The 15,899-nt window shown below is 42.3% G+C and overlaps 1 protein-coding gene and 1 pseudogene across 1 annotated transcript; both read left to right on the top strand.

Annotated features, from left to right (window-relative positions):
- The first annotated feature begins 227 nt into the window (after nucleotides 1-227).
- On the top strand, nucleotides 228-1,199 carry LOC146041568 (olfactory receptor 6N1-like). Its single transcript, XM_083161520.1, has one exon. The coding sequence runs from the start codon at nucleotides 228-230 to the stop codon at nucleotides 1,197-1,199; it is 972 nt and encodes a 323-aa protein (XP_083017646.1).
- Nucleotides 1,200-9,844: 8,645 nt separating this feature from the next.
- On the top strand, nucleotides 9,845-10,725 carry LOC146041567 (olfactory receptor 6N1-like; annotated as a pseudogene).
- Nucleotides 10,726-15,899: the final 5,174 nt, after the last annotated feature.

Here is a 15,899-nt window from a genome sequence, read left to right as displayed (position 1 = left end):
ACTATTCATTAGATCTTCTCTATCCATGACCCCTCCAAATATTACTGTGCCACATAAACTGAAGCATATGAACATAGGAACTGTCAAATAACCCAGTTCAGTTTCGGCAGATCATGTTTCCAAAGCAGACCTGAGTTTTGTATTGTGAATTTAAAAATTTACACTTGATACATAGGTTTTTCAGATTATCCATACTATATTATATCTGAATTACAGTGACAAAAGCTATGGAAAAAGTCTCCAACTATAGCAGAGTTTATGAGATTGTGCTGTCTGGATTCCCTAAACTCCAATGTTTTCACGTTCTACTCTTCACAATACTTCTTATCATCTATTGTACTATAATTGCTGGCAATGGTCTAATCATTCTTGCGGTCTACAAAGAGTCCAGTCTTCAGTCTCCCATGTACTTTTTTATTGGCGTATTATCCTGTATGGAGATTTGCTACACAGCTGTCACTATACCTAAGATGTTGGCTGATCTCCTGGACAAAGAGAAGAAAATCTCTCTCAGTGGATGCCTCTTACAAGCTTATTTCCTACACGCACTTGGGGCAACTGAGTGTTATATTCTAACAATAATGGCCTATGACAGGTATCTGGCCATCTGTAAGCCTTTACGCTACTCATCTATTATGAATACTAGACTGTATAAAATCTTGGTTGCTGGATGTTTTATTGGGGGATTTATAAGTCCTGTTATTGAAACTGTTTTAATTTCTCATCTTCCGTTTTGTGGTCCAAACCGTATTGAAAATGTATTCTGTGATTTTCCCCTTTTGATCTCATTAGCATGCACAGATACAAGGTTGTATATATTGGTTGAATTTATTGTCAGCTCTTTTATCATCTTACTGAGTTTTGCCTTTGTTCTTCTCTCTTACATTAGGATAATATATATTATTTTCAAGATGAAGTCCAAAGTGGGCCGACTAAAAACATTCTCAACATGTGGGAGCCATCTGATTGTTGTCACTCTTTTTTTTGGCAGCATTGCCTTTATGTACATACGTGTTTCAGGAAGTTACTCTGTAGATTATGACAGGGCTGTTGGTCTTACATATGTAGTCTTTACACCACTTGTCAACCCTATGATATATGGCTTAAGAAATCATGAAATTAAAACATTTGTACAGAAACATATCGTTTTTGTGCAATTTTACATTGTAGCATCAAAATGCATGCCATTAAGTATATGAAAACTAGTGGCCCCTGGGCTTCAGTGACGATTAAATGGTGCAGGAGCAGCAAATATAAACACACACACACAGTCACAGTGCAGCACCCTGGACTTAGCAATTGGCTTCACTCTCCTTCTAAACCTGCCTCAGACTCCCGTAAAACTAGCTAATAGGAGTCTAGGGCGGATTTAGAAGGAAAGTAATGGAAGCCTTGCGGAGAGTCCTAGGTGCAGCACAATGGCTGATACACACAGCGCTACTAATCCCAGCACATATATTATATACGTACTTCATTACATGATAAATATATAAAGAAAAGAAGAGTTGAACTGAATCTGCACCTACTATACATCTCCTCTTTTCTTTATATACTTGTCTTATTCTCTTAGTTGTCTTAGGCAAGTAAGTGCCCTGTGCAAGTGAATAAACGTAAATAATAATTATAGGTCCAACATTTGATCTGATTTAAATAAAATCGTGTGCAGATATAACTTCCTCTTTTGGCATACTTCATTTTTATACATATGTGCCAAATAGCTCCACCCTGCTCTATGTGATCTGTGCTCCAGCCCAGGTACAGCAACAGCTGTTGGTAGACTCTGAGAAGATGAGAAGAGGATACAATTATTAAGAAGGGCAGTGCTTTAATGTAGCGTGATTTTTCCACTGATACCATTCAGCGGCATTTCTGAAGGAGGTGTGTAAGCTTAGAGTGCCATGTTTGGGGGAGGGGTGCTATTGACAAAGGGTATTAGTGACCCTGGGGCAGAGGTGAAGCTGCTGAAGCAGAACAGATACATTAGACATAGGAGAGACAAAGGAGTCCAGTAAGGCCAGGTCAGGTGAATCCAATTTGAGTGAGGGGAAGAGGTAATGGTGGGAGATGTAGGGCCAAAGTAGAGAAGATTATGGAAGTTTTAAAATTCCTAGATGGCAGAACATTGAATACAGTGGGGTGGAGTTGGAATGGAACAGTGCACATGAGCAGGAGCTAAAATAGGATTTATTGGGGGTATTCAAATAGATAGATAAATATAATCTTTATCATTAATATATATATATATATATATATATATATATATATATATATAGGTATACTGTATATTCATTGTACACACACACACACACACACACACACACAGAGGTGACTGGTGGGAACTGGCTGATCTGAGGACAGAGGAAGCATCTGTGAATGGGCATACACCACAGCTATGCTAAGACATTAGAGGCCAGATGTACTAAGCATTAAAAAGTGATAAAGTGGAGAGTGTTAAAGTGCCAGCAAATGTGTAGCACCCCACAGTTTTGCTAGTAACTGTAAACTGACATTGCATGCACTATGCTGGAATATGGGCACCTGAAGGGTTAAAAGGGGACCGCCGGACAGGACATCAAAATTGGCAGTCCTGAGCTTGAAGGGTCCGGTCCGGGAAGTGTCCTGTCCAGGGGGGGGGGGGGGGGGGGTGTCTTGTCCGGGATGGGGGGGGGGTCCCTGTGATAGCTATCATTAGGGACATGGGGGAGCGGAGATTACAGCCTCCCCGGGTGGTCCGGACCGTCCGGTTTTTGCTACATGCCCGGACCATACAGGGAGGCTTTATTCTACCCCCCCTCCTCTACCTGGTGACAGGTGTGACAGGCAGCCCCCCCCAGACAGGACACCCCCGGACCGGAGGCTACAAGCTCCAAAATGCAGAGTTTGATGTCCGGTACAGCGGTACAGGGGTTTTGTCCTTGTCCGGTTTTCACCCATACCCATTTAAAAGTGTTCATATCTCTTTAACTGGGAGCCGGGACAAGACTATTCCCCCAGAGTGATTAACAGCCTGATGGAACAAAGGGGAGAGAGGAAAAAGAGCACCCAAAAGTGATGTGGAATGCTGCAGTGCATAAGAGGTCACGGAGCTGTGCAGAGAAGGGGAAAGCAGAGAGAGGTGAGGAGGTCAGGAGCAGCGTGCGTGCATGTGTATGAGGAGAACGAGAATTGTGGCTGTCCTGTACTGCAGCCACATATATTAACCAGCAGAGAAGTGTGTACCTGGCTCATCGATCCCAGCTGGAGGCTGGCAGCAGTGAACGGAGCGTGACCTCTATGATCCCTGGCAGTAGGAAGCAGCAGCGTGACCCAGAGCCTGGCGTTATAAGCAGGGAGCAGTGTGCAACTGACCACGCCAGAGAAATATATCAAGTGTAAGTCTACCTGCAAGGGCGTAACTACCATAGGTGCAAGGGGTGCAGCTGCTATGGGGCCCAGAGCTGAAGGGGGCCCGCCTTTACTGTCTAAGTAATATATTTTACATAAACTTATCACCATCAATTGCTAAATAGGGGGCCCTAACAAACTTTAGCTATGGGGCCTATGAATATTTAGAGAAAAGGGGTTGGGGTATGGCGCTAAGATCACTGTGTTGGCGGGAGCTGCTCGACTTTAGTGGTCGAAGCTCATTCAAGTGCAATAAATACAAAAGGGGTAGTCAGGCGCTCACCTGATGTATGTAAATAGTAGAGCCCCCTATAGATGCAAAGATGGGAGAGTCAGTAAGTGGGGATGAAAATAGTGTTTTATTAAATAGAAGGTGCATATTACAAGGGATAAGTAATAAATAAATGACATGCAAAATGCTAATGCTGGTGTTAAGGCTAGCCCGTATATTGTGTAACTGCTGAGAGCCCCTTGGGGAACCAGGGCATCAACGGATCCCTTTTGACTATAAGCCCAATAGGGTTTATGTCTCTCTGCAGGTTCTGTCCTGTTATTCCGGGGCTGCTGGGGTAATCAGTCTGAATGTGTGAAAGGGATAAGCAGGGAGCGGCGTCCCGCTAACCTGCTTCTTACCATCGGGGAGTTGTGCGGTGGTTCTCCTGTGCACACGCACTAAGGTCCTCCCTTGGGTGGACTTAGGATGCAGGCATACGGACTTCCTGATGTGGAACCCGTTCTTGCCTCCTCCCTTCTGTTCTGTGCGTGCGGTGTCCTGTCAGGTAACCGGGAGACGCTGCAGCCACACACATCTTTTCCCAGGGTAGTTCCTCCACTCACTACGGCCGTGGCGTCACTTCCGGATATCAGGTCTCGCGAGACCAGCGGCGATTCCCCGGGTGACGTCACTTGCCGTGTTTGGATGGATGTTCCTATTAAATACCTACCTGGCACAGCCGCACAGCACCAGTAAAGATTGAGGAAGTCTGCGAAGTGTATTGTAGTGCAAGGTTTAGACCAGGGCTGGGCAACACCGGCCCTCCAGATGTTGATGAACTACACATCCCAGCATGCCTTGCATCAGTTTCAGCATGGCCACATAGCAAAACTAATGCAAAGCATCCTGGGATGTGTAGTTCATTAACATCTGGAGGGCCGGTGTTGCCCAGCCCTGGTTTAGACGTATGGAGAGGTTCTTTAGACCTATGTTTATGCCAATCAGCGTATAAAGCAAGGGATGCTAGACTACTCCAGTCAATATTGAGATGTGTAGTTCCATTGTGTTCATCCTGATAAGTACGCAGTGTATTGAAATTTATGTCGTTATAGTAAATATAATCCACAACTCAATTAGCATCCAATAAAACTGAAGAAGATGAATTGTGCATTGTTGTCCTGTCCCTTGAATTGTGAGTACAAAAATTCTCAGGGTGGATGCGCACAATATAAACAGGTGCTGCTTAATGCATATAAAAGTGAAATCCCACTTCCACTCAAGATAGATCAAGGTGGGGCTGTAGATGTAGCTTATCTAGACTTTAGTAAAGCTTTTGACACTGTCCCACATCGTAGACTGTTAAATAAACTTGAAAGCTTGGGATTGGATTCTAAGATAGTTGAATGGATAAGAGTGTGGTTGCAGGACAGAAAACAGAGAGTTGTAGTAAACGGAGTACAGTCAAAGGAGGGAAAGGTTACAAGTGGAGTACCCCAGGGATCTGTGCTTGGACCGGTGCTTTTTAATATCTTTATTGGTGATATTGCAAATGGAATTGAGGGTAAAATGTGCCTTTTTGCAGATGACACAAAGGTATGCAACAGGGTAGACACACCAGGAGGGGTAAAACAAATGATTGAGGATCTAGGTAGATTAGAGGAATGGTCAAGAGCATGGTAACTACAGTTTAATGCCCAAAAATGCACTATAATGGAAACTACTGAGGAAGAGAGGAATCTAGGTGTCACTATTTCAGGGGACTTAAAAGCAGGTAGGCAATGTAACAAAGAAATGAAGAAGTCAAGTCAGATGCTTGGTTGCATAGGGAGACGTATCAGCAGTAGAAAGAAAGAAGTAATAATGCCACTGTATAGGTCATTGGTACGAACTCACCTAGAGTATTGTGTTCAGTTCTGGAGGCCATATCTCCAGAAGGATATAAATACATTAGAGACTGTACAAAGAAGGGACACTAAAATGGTGCATGGCCTACATCACAAAACGAACCAGGAAAGACTAAAAGATCTTAATATGTATACTTTAGAGCAGAGAAGGGAAAGGAGGGACATTATAGAAACCTTCAAATATATCAAGGGTTTTAACAAGGTACAGGTGGGAGACATTCTTCACAGGAAGTGGAGCAACAGAACACGAGGATATGCACTGAAACTAGAGGGAGGAAGATTCAAGGGAAATATGAGGAAGAATTACTTCACAGAAAGAGTAGTAGATAAGTGGAATAGCCTATCATCAGAGGTGGAAGACGCAAATACGGTAAAAATTTAAACATGCTTGGGACAAGCATATTGATATCCTTACAAAAAAATAAGGATCAAATATGGTTTGAGGTAACATGTTTAAAAAAGGGGCAGACTAGATGGGCCAAGTGGCTCTTATCTGCTGTCAAATTCTATGTTTCTATGTTTCTATGTATCACTCACAATAAACAAAATGTATGACAAAAGTTATATGCTTACAAGCGCTCCGGGTGTTTACAAATACAATGACATCCAAAGTGAATGATATCAAATGATTTTACACAATCACCACCAATGGGATAAATGATCCTCTTAGTATCAGCAGGTATCTGTTGTCCGTTTACGGTACATCAATAACCATTCCGTTATGCTCTGGATGGACACATAAAAAGAAATACATATAGTGCAATATGTTTCTTACATATAACATTTAATAAGATAATTCACTTACAAAAGTAGACACAGATAAAAGCAAAATAATGGTTCTCCCAGGTAAAAAGCAGCAATCAGATGAGTCCCAGATGGAAAGATGGGATGGCAGCTCCAGGTCCAGACCAAAGAGGTGCTTCAGCATACAATTAACGCAAATGCCAAGGGGGTACCAAGTAGTTATAAAACACACTTAACGCGTTTCTGACATAAAAGTCCTTCATCAGAAGTGTGCTTGACAGTCCTCAATTCCAGTATATATAGCCGGTTCATCACCTGTATGAAATTAACACCTTCTTCCGGCGCTGGTAACCAGCAGCCGGAAGTTGTCAATGCGTTCCATAGTATCCACGTATGACACATTCCTATTTCGGTCATGTGACCGGTTGTGTCGGGGTTCACGGAGTTCTTGTGTGTTCCGCAAATCCGGAAGTTGCACATCACTAACTCCGGTCACGCAATGGCCGTGCGTTCCATTGCCAGCCATATGCGTTCCACCTACACATCTGCGGGCTCTGACAATCGTATTTGTTGAAAGACAGGCCTATAATATTATCACATATGGCCGTGCGTTCCATCGCCGGCCATATGCGTGTCACTTTAATCAGAAAGTTCATTTTACTACAAATATTGTGAGCCAGAACTGCAATTCTGACTTTATTCTATATAGAAGGTCAGGGCATATATACTATTTTTTTCTGATATCTTATAATTAATCCCCACATAACAATATTCTTTCTGATCTTTTTACATACCTCCAATAGGTAAATGATTATGTAATCAATTGGGATTAGATCCAATTTTCCAAAGCAGCAAATAATCCCTAATGGATAACATACAGGATATTGTTTTACAAATAAATCCAAAGTAGCAAGCACCCTTCCCAACAAAAAATCCTCTGACGAACTGTTGTGAAAACTTTTTGTTTTTAAGTGTATTTTTAATAAATGATTTATATATTTGTGAAATTGTGTCCATGGATGTTTTAAGTTAAGGAAAGACAAAAAGATACTGGGCGCTATATAACACTATTGCGGTGGTATTGGATGATAGTAGCCTCACCAGTAGGAGGCTAAGTGTTATATATATATATATATATATATATATATACATATATATAGTTACCAGTAGACCCAGCACTCCCAAGTGGATAAATGTATGCTGACCCGGTGCCTTCCTTGCTGAACCATGTAGTCCTTCTGTAGTATGTGCAATGATGCGGCGGCACTCACGGCTTTTCGGGGCAAAATTACATGTTTATTTAAAACATCAACTCCGACCTGTTTTGGGCCCTCACGCCAGTCCTCAGGGATTGTCGATGGGTGCTGATTTTGTTTTATAGTTACTGAATATTTACATACAAATAAGAGAAGTGTACACACGTGGAGATTTTGGCTAATGGACAATTTTGACTAAGCAATTTTGAGAGAGATTTTGGATAGATGCACTGGAGATTTTGACTAAGCGATTTTGTCTATAACTTATGATAAGCTGTGTACACACAGGGGCGATATATCGCTCAGTGTCTTCTTTTCATCAGCGACCAGAGATGGTCGCTGATGAAAGGGAACCTTTGCTGGGGGAGTCGCAGAGGGAATCAGCTGGTCATAAGGGGGCTAAAAATGGGAGTGCGTACCCGCCAATTTATCGCCAGTGCACACTACAATCGCTAGCAATATGGTCGCTTAGCAACCATATTGCCAGCCATAAATGCCCGTGTGTACGCACCTATAGTCTATGATCTAGTCAAAATTGTCTTGCCTGCAAAGTCAATCTATGCTATGCAATCTATGTTAGACAATAAAAAGAGAGATTTTGGCTAACCTTCTAGGAGATTTTGACTTTCTAGTCCTGCCAAAATCTCACCCCTGTGAAAGATTACAGCCAATTAACATAATTAACAGTGCCCTTCAGGGAGTTTAGTGAGTAAATTCCCAGAGCAATGCAAGCTATTTAAATAGTGTAGATAGAAAGCATTTCACATCTTCAATGATAACTTAATCAGGTATGATTTTATTTTAAGTAAACTGTATTCTTTTTACCATTTTAAAATGTGTCAATTATGATATTAATATAGTTTTTTCATCACTATCATCAAAATAGTATACTTTTTGCCTGTAAACATTATAATGATGTTTAAAATGCCTGTTATGTGCTACATCACAAAATATGTTTTGAATTTGATACCTCAATGGTATATAAATGATGGTCTTATACTTTACTCAGTCATTTAGGTTTAATGAACAATGATTTGTGTAATTTGTTAATATAACCCAGAACATTTGCTGCAAAACACTCAGCCATATATATTTCTAAGAAGACAGAAATATACTGCACATTTGCATTCATTTGTTTGGGGCCATTATGAAAACCGATACACAGGTAACCACCACAAAGCAGCTAATAGTAACCAATCAGTGAGTTATTATTGTTTTTCACATTGTACTATACTTGAAACATGATGGCTAGAATCCCATAACTTGGTATAGAAGACAAGGGACCAATGACTTATGAGCAAATTTTTTCATTACTTGCTTCTTTGGAGTCCCATGCCATCTGCAGTAGTGCTGCAGAAATCACGGTGGCCAATATGTGCAATATGAAAAACAACACTAAAATGGGCAACATGCCAAGTTTCCCAGAAACCACTCTTATGGCCTGATTTAGACATGTTTGCTATGACATGTTTGATATGCTGCAGATGAGTGCAGCGATCAGGTAAACACCACCCCGCCATGGTCTTCCCCCACCCTGTGCATGGCTGCAAATGCGGGTGCAGCCGTGCACACAGGGGGGAAAAAGTCAGTAATCTCTCACCATCTAATGGATTTCCCCCAAGTTTGCAGCACTGGTTAAGTCTAGACTTACTCAGCACTGCAATGGCAGTGGAGAAAAGGAAGCAGCTGCTGACATCAGCGGCCCTTCCTCCAAACGGCCAAGCAACAGAAAATGCAGACGTACCGCCCACAAACGTACGCTAGCTCTCAATCACCTTGTGAATGGCCAAGAGGGGGAGACGGAATTCTAAAAGATGCATCAGTTAAATGGGACAATTCAGAAATTGGTGTATAATCAACAGACATAAAACAATAATCAAGCATGCAATATATTATGCTAAAAATGTTTGCCTGACTTCCAACCTGACTATAATGACATGCTGGTGTCCCAGTTGTATAATGAAATGGGAAGACAGTCCACTTGAAATGAGAACTATTAGAAAAAATAATCTCATAAAAAATGTTATTATGAAATCTTTAAAATTCCCTTATGTTTTGGTGAATCAATTATATAAATATTGTTTATAAAGGAACAAAAAATAGTGTCTCAATATTATGAATCGTACTGAAATCACTAAACATTAGCTCTTTCCTAACCATTTCTTTCCTAGTCATTTCTGTTCCACTTATACCGTATCAACTGTCAAATAGCCCAGTATACTGTCAGCATGTCATGTTTTATAGAAGACCTGAGTTTTGTATTGAGAATTTTAAAGTTCACACTAAATAAACACATATTTCCAAGTAATGCGTTATCCGTACTATTACAGTGACAAAAAGCTATGGAAAAAGTCTCCAACTATAGCAGAGTTTATGAGATTGTGCTGTCTGGATTCCCGAACCTCCTATGTTTTTAAGTTCTGTTTTTCATAATACTTCTTATCATCTACTGTACTATAATTGCTGGCAATGGTCTAATCATTCTTGCGATCGACAAAGAGTCCAGTCTTCAGTCTCCCATGTACTTTTTTATTGGCGTATTATCCTGTATGGAGATTTGCTACACAGCTGTCACTATACCTAAGATGTTGGCTGATCTCCTGGACAAAGAGAAGAAAATCTCTCTCAGTGGATGCCTCTTACAAGCTTATTTCCTACACGCACTTGGGGCAATGGAGTGTTATATTCTAACAATAATGGCCTATGACAGGTATCTGGCCATCTGTAAGCCTTTACGCTACTCATCTATTATGAATACTAGACTGTATAAAATTTTGGTTGCAGGATGTTTTATTGGGGGATTTATAAGTCCTGTTATTGAAACTGTTTTAATTTCTCTTCTTACATTTTGTGGTCCATTTTTTTTCTGTGATTTTTCCCCTTTGATCTCATTATCATGCACAGATACGAGGTTGTATATATTGGTTGAATTTGCTATCAGTTCTTTTACGATCTTGTTGAGTTTTGCCTTTGTTCTTCTCTCCTATATGAGGATAATATATATTATCTTAAGGATAAAGTCCAAAGTGGGACGACAAAAAACATTCTCAACCCATCTGATTGTTGTTGCCCTTTTTTTCGGCTGCATTGCCTTTATGCACATACTCATTTCAGAAAAGTACTCTGTATTTTTATACCACTTGTTAACCCTATGATATATGGCTTAAGAAATCATGAAATGAAAACATTTGTACAGAAACATTTAGTTTCTGTGCAATTTTAAATGTTAGATTCACAATGCATTACATTCAGTATATGAAAACATGTCAATAAAAAAAAAAAAAAAATTTAGCGGTTGATATATAAAAAATGAAAGAGTTAGGAAGATGCCCATAGCAACCAATCAGCATATACCGAATCATTTCATGGAATGTACGGTATTTAATAAATCCTACCTAAAAGCTGGTAGGTGGCTTTGAGCACTTCTCCATTGTTTGTCACTGCTTGATAGATCAACTCCATACTCTAAAGCAGGCATTCCCAACCACGGTCCTCAATGCACACCAACAGTGCAGGTTTTAGCACGGATGGTTTAATCAGAATCACTAAGGTACTAATTAAGTCACCTGTGCTCAAGCCTGGATATCACTAAAACCTGTGCTTTGAGGACCGTGGTTGGGAATGCCTGCTATAAAGTAAACGGCTTTATTTGGAGTTTTACATTTTGGGGCAAAAAGTCATTTTATATTTATTTATTAACAGTTTCTTATATAGCGCACACAGATTCCACAGCGCTTTACAGAGTATAGTAGAACATTCACATCAGTCCCTGCCCCAGTGGAGCTTACAATCTATATTCCCTACCACATGTACACGCACACACAGACATTCTAGGGTTAATTTTTGTTGGAAACCATTTAACCTACCAGTATATTTCTGGATTGTGGGAGGAAAGCGGAGTACCTAGAGGAAACCCATGCAAGCATGGGAAGAATATACAAACTCCACACATGGTGAGAATTGAACCTATTACCTCAGTGCTGTGAGGCAGAAATGCTAACCATTACACCATCCGTGATACCCAAAACGTAACTGAACACAAGTTAGTTACAGATGCATGCTGTGTGCTTTCATGCAGAGTATGCTTTGGGGCTGAGTGTATAGGCAATACTGAGTCATTTATACTAATTCACATCTCTCTTTGTGTCTCAGGTTGTGGAAAGACACTCATACACTATGGTCCTTTTTCACATGATTTTGTCCCATCAGGATAAATCATGTGAAAAGTGCCATATCATAGGTGTTTTACCTCCAGATCGTATCCGATGCACAGTCCTGTCCGAATCAGATTGTGCGAATCAGATCAGATACAGAGATCGCCATGGCTGACACAAGGATTTGTTAGATCCTGTGGCAGTCAATTGCATGAAATATGATACATCCTATGCAAAAGGAGAGCATGCATAGTATCTTATCTGATCCTTCTGCCCGGGAGCCCTACTGGTAGTTTACGGGGTACCGCATGCGAGGTATGCATACAATATTTCACAGTAGTATGGCCTTAACTGGGTTGGAGTGGAAACAGTGTGGCATTTATAGTGTCTAGGGATTTATTTGGAGAGAAAAGTTCAGATTCCTGGTCCCAACTTCAAAATGATTTACAGAAAATGTGTAATTCTGTAGCCTTAACATTCCTCATTGTTCCAAAAACATCGGATTATACTTACCGATAATTCCTTTTCTTCTTAGAGACCATGGCAGCCTACACATCGGGATATCATCCCCTTCCTTGTAGTTAGACAGGTTACTTTTTTCCCAGGCTCCTCCCTCTTGGGTATAAATCCCTGCTCCTCCCCATTGCTGGTGTCTTTTCGAGTGTCTCCTTCCGCTCTGGGAAAAAAGAACATAAGGGAGGGCAAATAATGGCTGCCATGGTCTCTAAGAAGAAAAGGAATTATCGGTAAGTATAATCCGATGTTTTCTACTACGATCCCATGGCAGCCTACACATTGGGAAATAACAAAGCTAAAATACAAGGGAGAGCCAAATTCAAGTTCTTGTAAAGATTTTAATAATCTATTACACTATGGAGAACTCTTCCTCCGAATCAAGGTGTAGACACATTCAGCTCATAATGTCTAGAAAACGTATGACTTGAGGACCATGTAGCAGCGTCGCACAAATCTTTGATTGAAGCCTTCGCCTTCAAAGCCCATGATGTAGCAGTGGCCCTTGTGGAGTGTGCCGTTATAATCGCCGGGACTTCTTTTCCTTCCATCTTATATACAAACGAGATGACTTCCCTTATCCATCTTGCTATAAGGGGGGGGGGGGGGGTACTGTCACACGCAGCCGCGGCGGGCATATTACTCACCTGTGTAGCAGTGTGTGCTGTAGTTGTGCCGGGAGGCCGGCGGCGCCATCTTGGTTAAGGGCAAATAGCAGATTGGCCCATGTCTGAGGTTTCCGCCCATACTGACCTGACAGCCAATGGCAGCCACCCTCTAGGGATATAGGGGATCTGCCTAGGCCTGTTCAGTGTCAGTACAAAGAGTCTCCAGAGGCGTTCACAGCTCCCAGCTGACTCCGGCTCTCTGACTCACCTCTCCTGACTTGGTGCCTTGCTTCCTGTGCTCTGTGGCTGGTCTAGGTTACTGCTTAACCCCATCGCTGCCAGTCCTCTCCACAGCCTGTTTCTCTGAGCTTCCTGGCCTAGCTCTTCAAGTCTTCTGCTTCCAAGCAATTCTTCATTCTCCAGTCATCATTCACCTTCTTTCAGTCTTCAAGGATCCTTCATTTACCATCAAGTACATTCTCTTTCCGGATCCTCTCATTCTTCAAGACCCCAGCCTGCGGTCCTCAGTGCCTTGAACTGTCATTATTTAAATGAACTTTCTTCTTCCAAAGTGCCGTGCTGGTTCAAGTATTATTACCACTAACTGCCACTTAAAGAAAGTATTCAAGTGTGTATTGTTTTCCATTTATGAATTCTATTATTAAACCTGCACGATTTAATCCTTCCTCCTCTGGTCCGCCTCCGGTTGCTACACACCACACGACTTCATCCAGCCCTTCAGTTGTGACAGTTTGTACTGACCCGATGGAGTCGGGTGAAGAACAGGCTTCCATGGCGGACGCATTTCAAAGCATCGTGGCTTGTCTAGAGCAAGTAGAGACTACCCAACGCCAAGTGGCTCAATTTCATCAGGCCCTGTCTCCACCCCAGGCGGCTCCCTCAGTTTCTGTGGCTACAGCACCAGAGGTTCCAGTCCCTGTTCCTACACCTGGACCAGTAGTCCCTCATCACATGCAATTACCAACCCCCAGCAAATATGATGGTTCACCGAAGGGATGCCGTGGGTTCCTGAACCAATGCGATGTTCATTTCACCTTACAGTCATCTCACTTTCCTACCTCCAAGGCAAAGGTGGCATATATTGTGTCTCTCCTGGCAGGGCCAGCTCTGGACTGGGTGTCTCCTCTCTGGGAACGCTCTGACCCCCTGCTCAATGACTATGAAGCTTTTATTACCTCTTTCCGTCACATCTTCGACGAACCTGGCAGAGTGTCTTCTGCCGCCACTGAGATCTTGAGGATTCGCCAGGGTAGCCGATCAGTGGGACAATATGTTGTGCAGTTCCAGACCCTGGCTTCAGAATTAAAATGGAATGAAGAGGCTCTCGTCTCCGCCTTCTGGAATGGGCTGGCAGGTCGTATACTTTGGTCGAACTCATCTCCTTTTGCAACAAAGTAGATCTACGGATGCAGGAGCGCCAACTAGAGAGAAATTGCTCCGATCGCCTTCGCCCTCGTTTCACCACCAACGCTGTTCCTGTTCCTAGACCAGGCCCCTCCACAACTATACCACCAGACGAACCCATGCAGATCAACCGCTCTCGGCTCTCCTTGGAAGGAAAATCCCGTAGACGTCGAGAGAATCTTTGCATGTACTGCGGTTCTTCCGCTCATTTGCTGTCTTCCTGTCCATTGCGTCCGGGAAACGACCGCTCCTAACCTCCCCGAGGGAGGCCAGGTTAGGAGTCCTGCTTTCATCTCCCTCCTCAACGGTTTCCACCATTCCAGTTACCCTTGTGTGCCCTCAGGGGAAAATCAAGATCCAGGCCTTATTAGATTCCGGAGCGGCTGGAATCTAATAATTTCTTTCTTCTTCTTTCGTCTTTCAACATTCCTTGGCGGTACAACCTTTGGCCCATCCCTTGGTTCTCACTGCAGTGGATAGGAGTCGCATCAGTAGTGGGCAAATCACCCTTCAAACCAATCCAGTGACAGTTCTCGTGGGTGCTTAACATCAAGAGGCTCTAGAGTTTTTGGTCCTTCCTCAGTCATCACACCAGATGGTCCTGGGCCTACCATGGCTTGCTAAACACAATCCTCATATTGATTGGACCAGTATGGAGATCAAAGCCTTGGGTACGAATTGCCTAACCACTTGCATGCCTCGTGTCATTCCACTCCATCAAACTAATCCTCAAGCTTCACCCTTGTCGATACCCACACCATATTATTCTTTTTCTGACGTCTTCAGCAAGGGAGGTGCCGATACCCTGCCGCCTCATCGACCCTGGGACTGTCCGATAGAATTGATGCCTGGGAAGTTTCCACCTCGGGGTCGCATCTACCCCTTGTCTCTACCTGAGACCAAGGCTATGTCTGACTACATTCGTGAGAACTTGAATAAAGGGTTCATTCGCCCATCTACTTCGCCAGCCGGAGCGGGATTTTTCTGCGTTAAAAAAAAAAAAGATGGAACTCTCCGGCCAATCAGTTGATGCGGGCGAAAAATGAGGAAGGACTACAGCATTTGAGGGGAAAATGGGAGTACGATCTCGGGTCAATAGACAGTATAGAATGGGATACGGCAGTATCATCAGCCCTCCGATGTACAAACTCAATTAGGGTGCAGCAAGTGCAGCTGTATATACTACATAGGGCCTATTTATCAATGGACAGATTGATGAAATTTGGGGGGAGAACCTCGGACAGATGTCCGAAATGCAATAGTGCCCCTGGAACGTTTTACCATCTGGTATGGGAATGTTGTGTTATTCAAGGATTCTGGGATAAAGTCAAACTCACCTTGATGAATTTAGGAATAGATAAGAACAGCCTTACACCTAGATGTTGCTTATTAAATATTGTCGGTGATGGTATAAAGAAGAGAGGGGATATTGAATTTATTAAGAACTCTTGCGCATTAGCTAAAGTAATTATAGCGAGAACCTGGATGGCAAAGGAGGCTCCAGACCATGGGAAATGGATTGCATTAATGGATTACACGACGACACATGAGAAGCACCTTTATAATAATAGGAGTAATATAAAGAAGTTTTATAAAGTCTGGCACAGATGGATAGCAAAATAATAGATATTTGATTTTTTCCCTTTTATTTCCACTTATGTAATACAGAGAAGCTATACAGCACTATGGATACAGTT

This window comes from Crinia signifera, chromosome 19, assembly GCF_055691185.1.
Source record: "Crinia signifera chromosome 19, ASM5569118v1, whole genome shotgun sequence".
Taxonomy (NCBI): Eukaryota; Metazoa; Chordata; class Amphibia; order Anura; family Myobatrachidae; genus Crinia; species Crinia signifera.
Note: the sequence above shows the minus strand (reverse complement) of the source record. Positions and strands in the feature narration are given on the sequence as shown.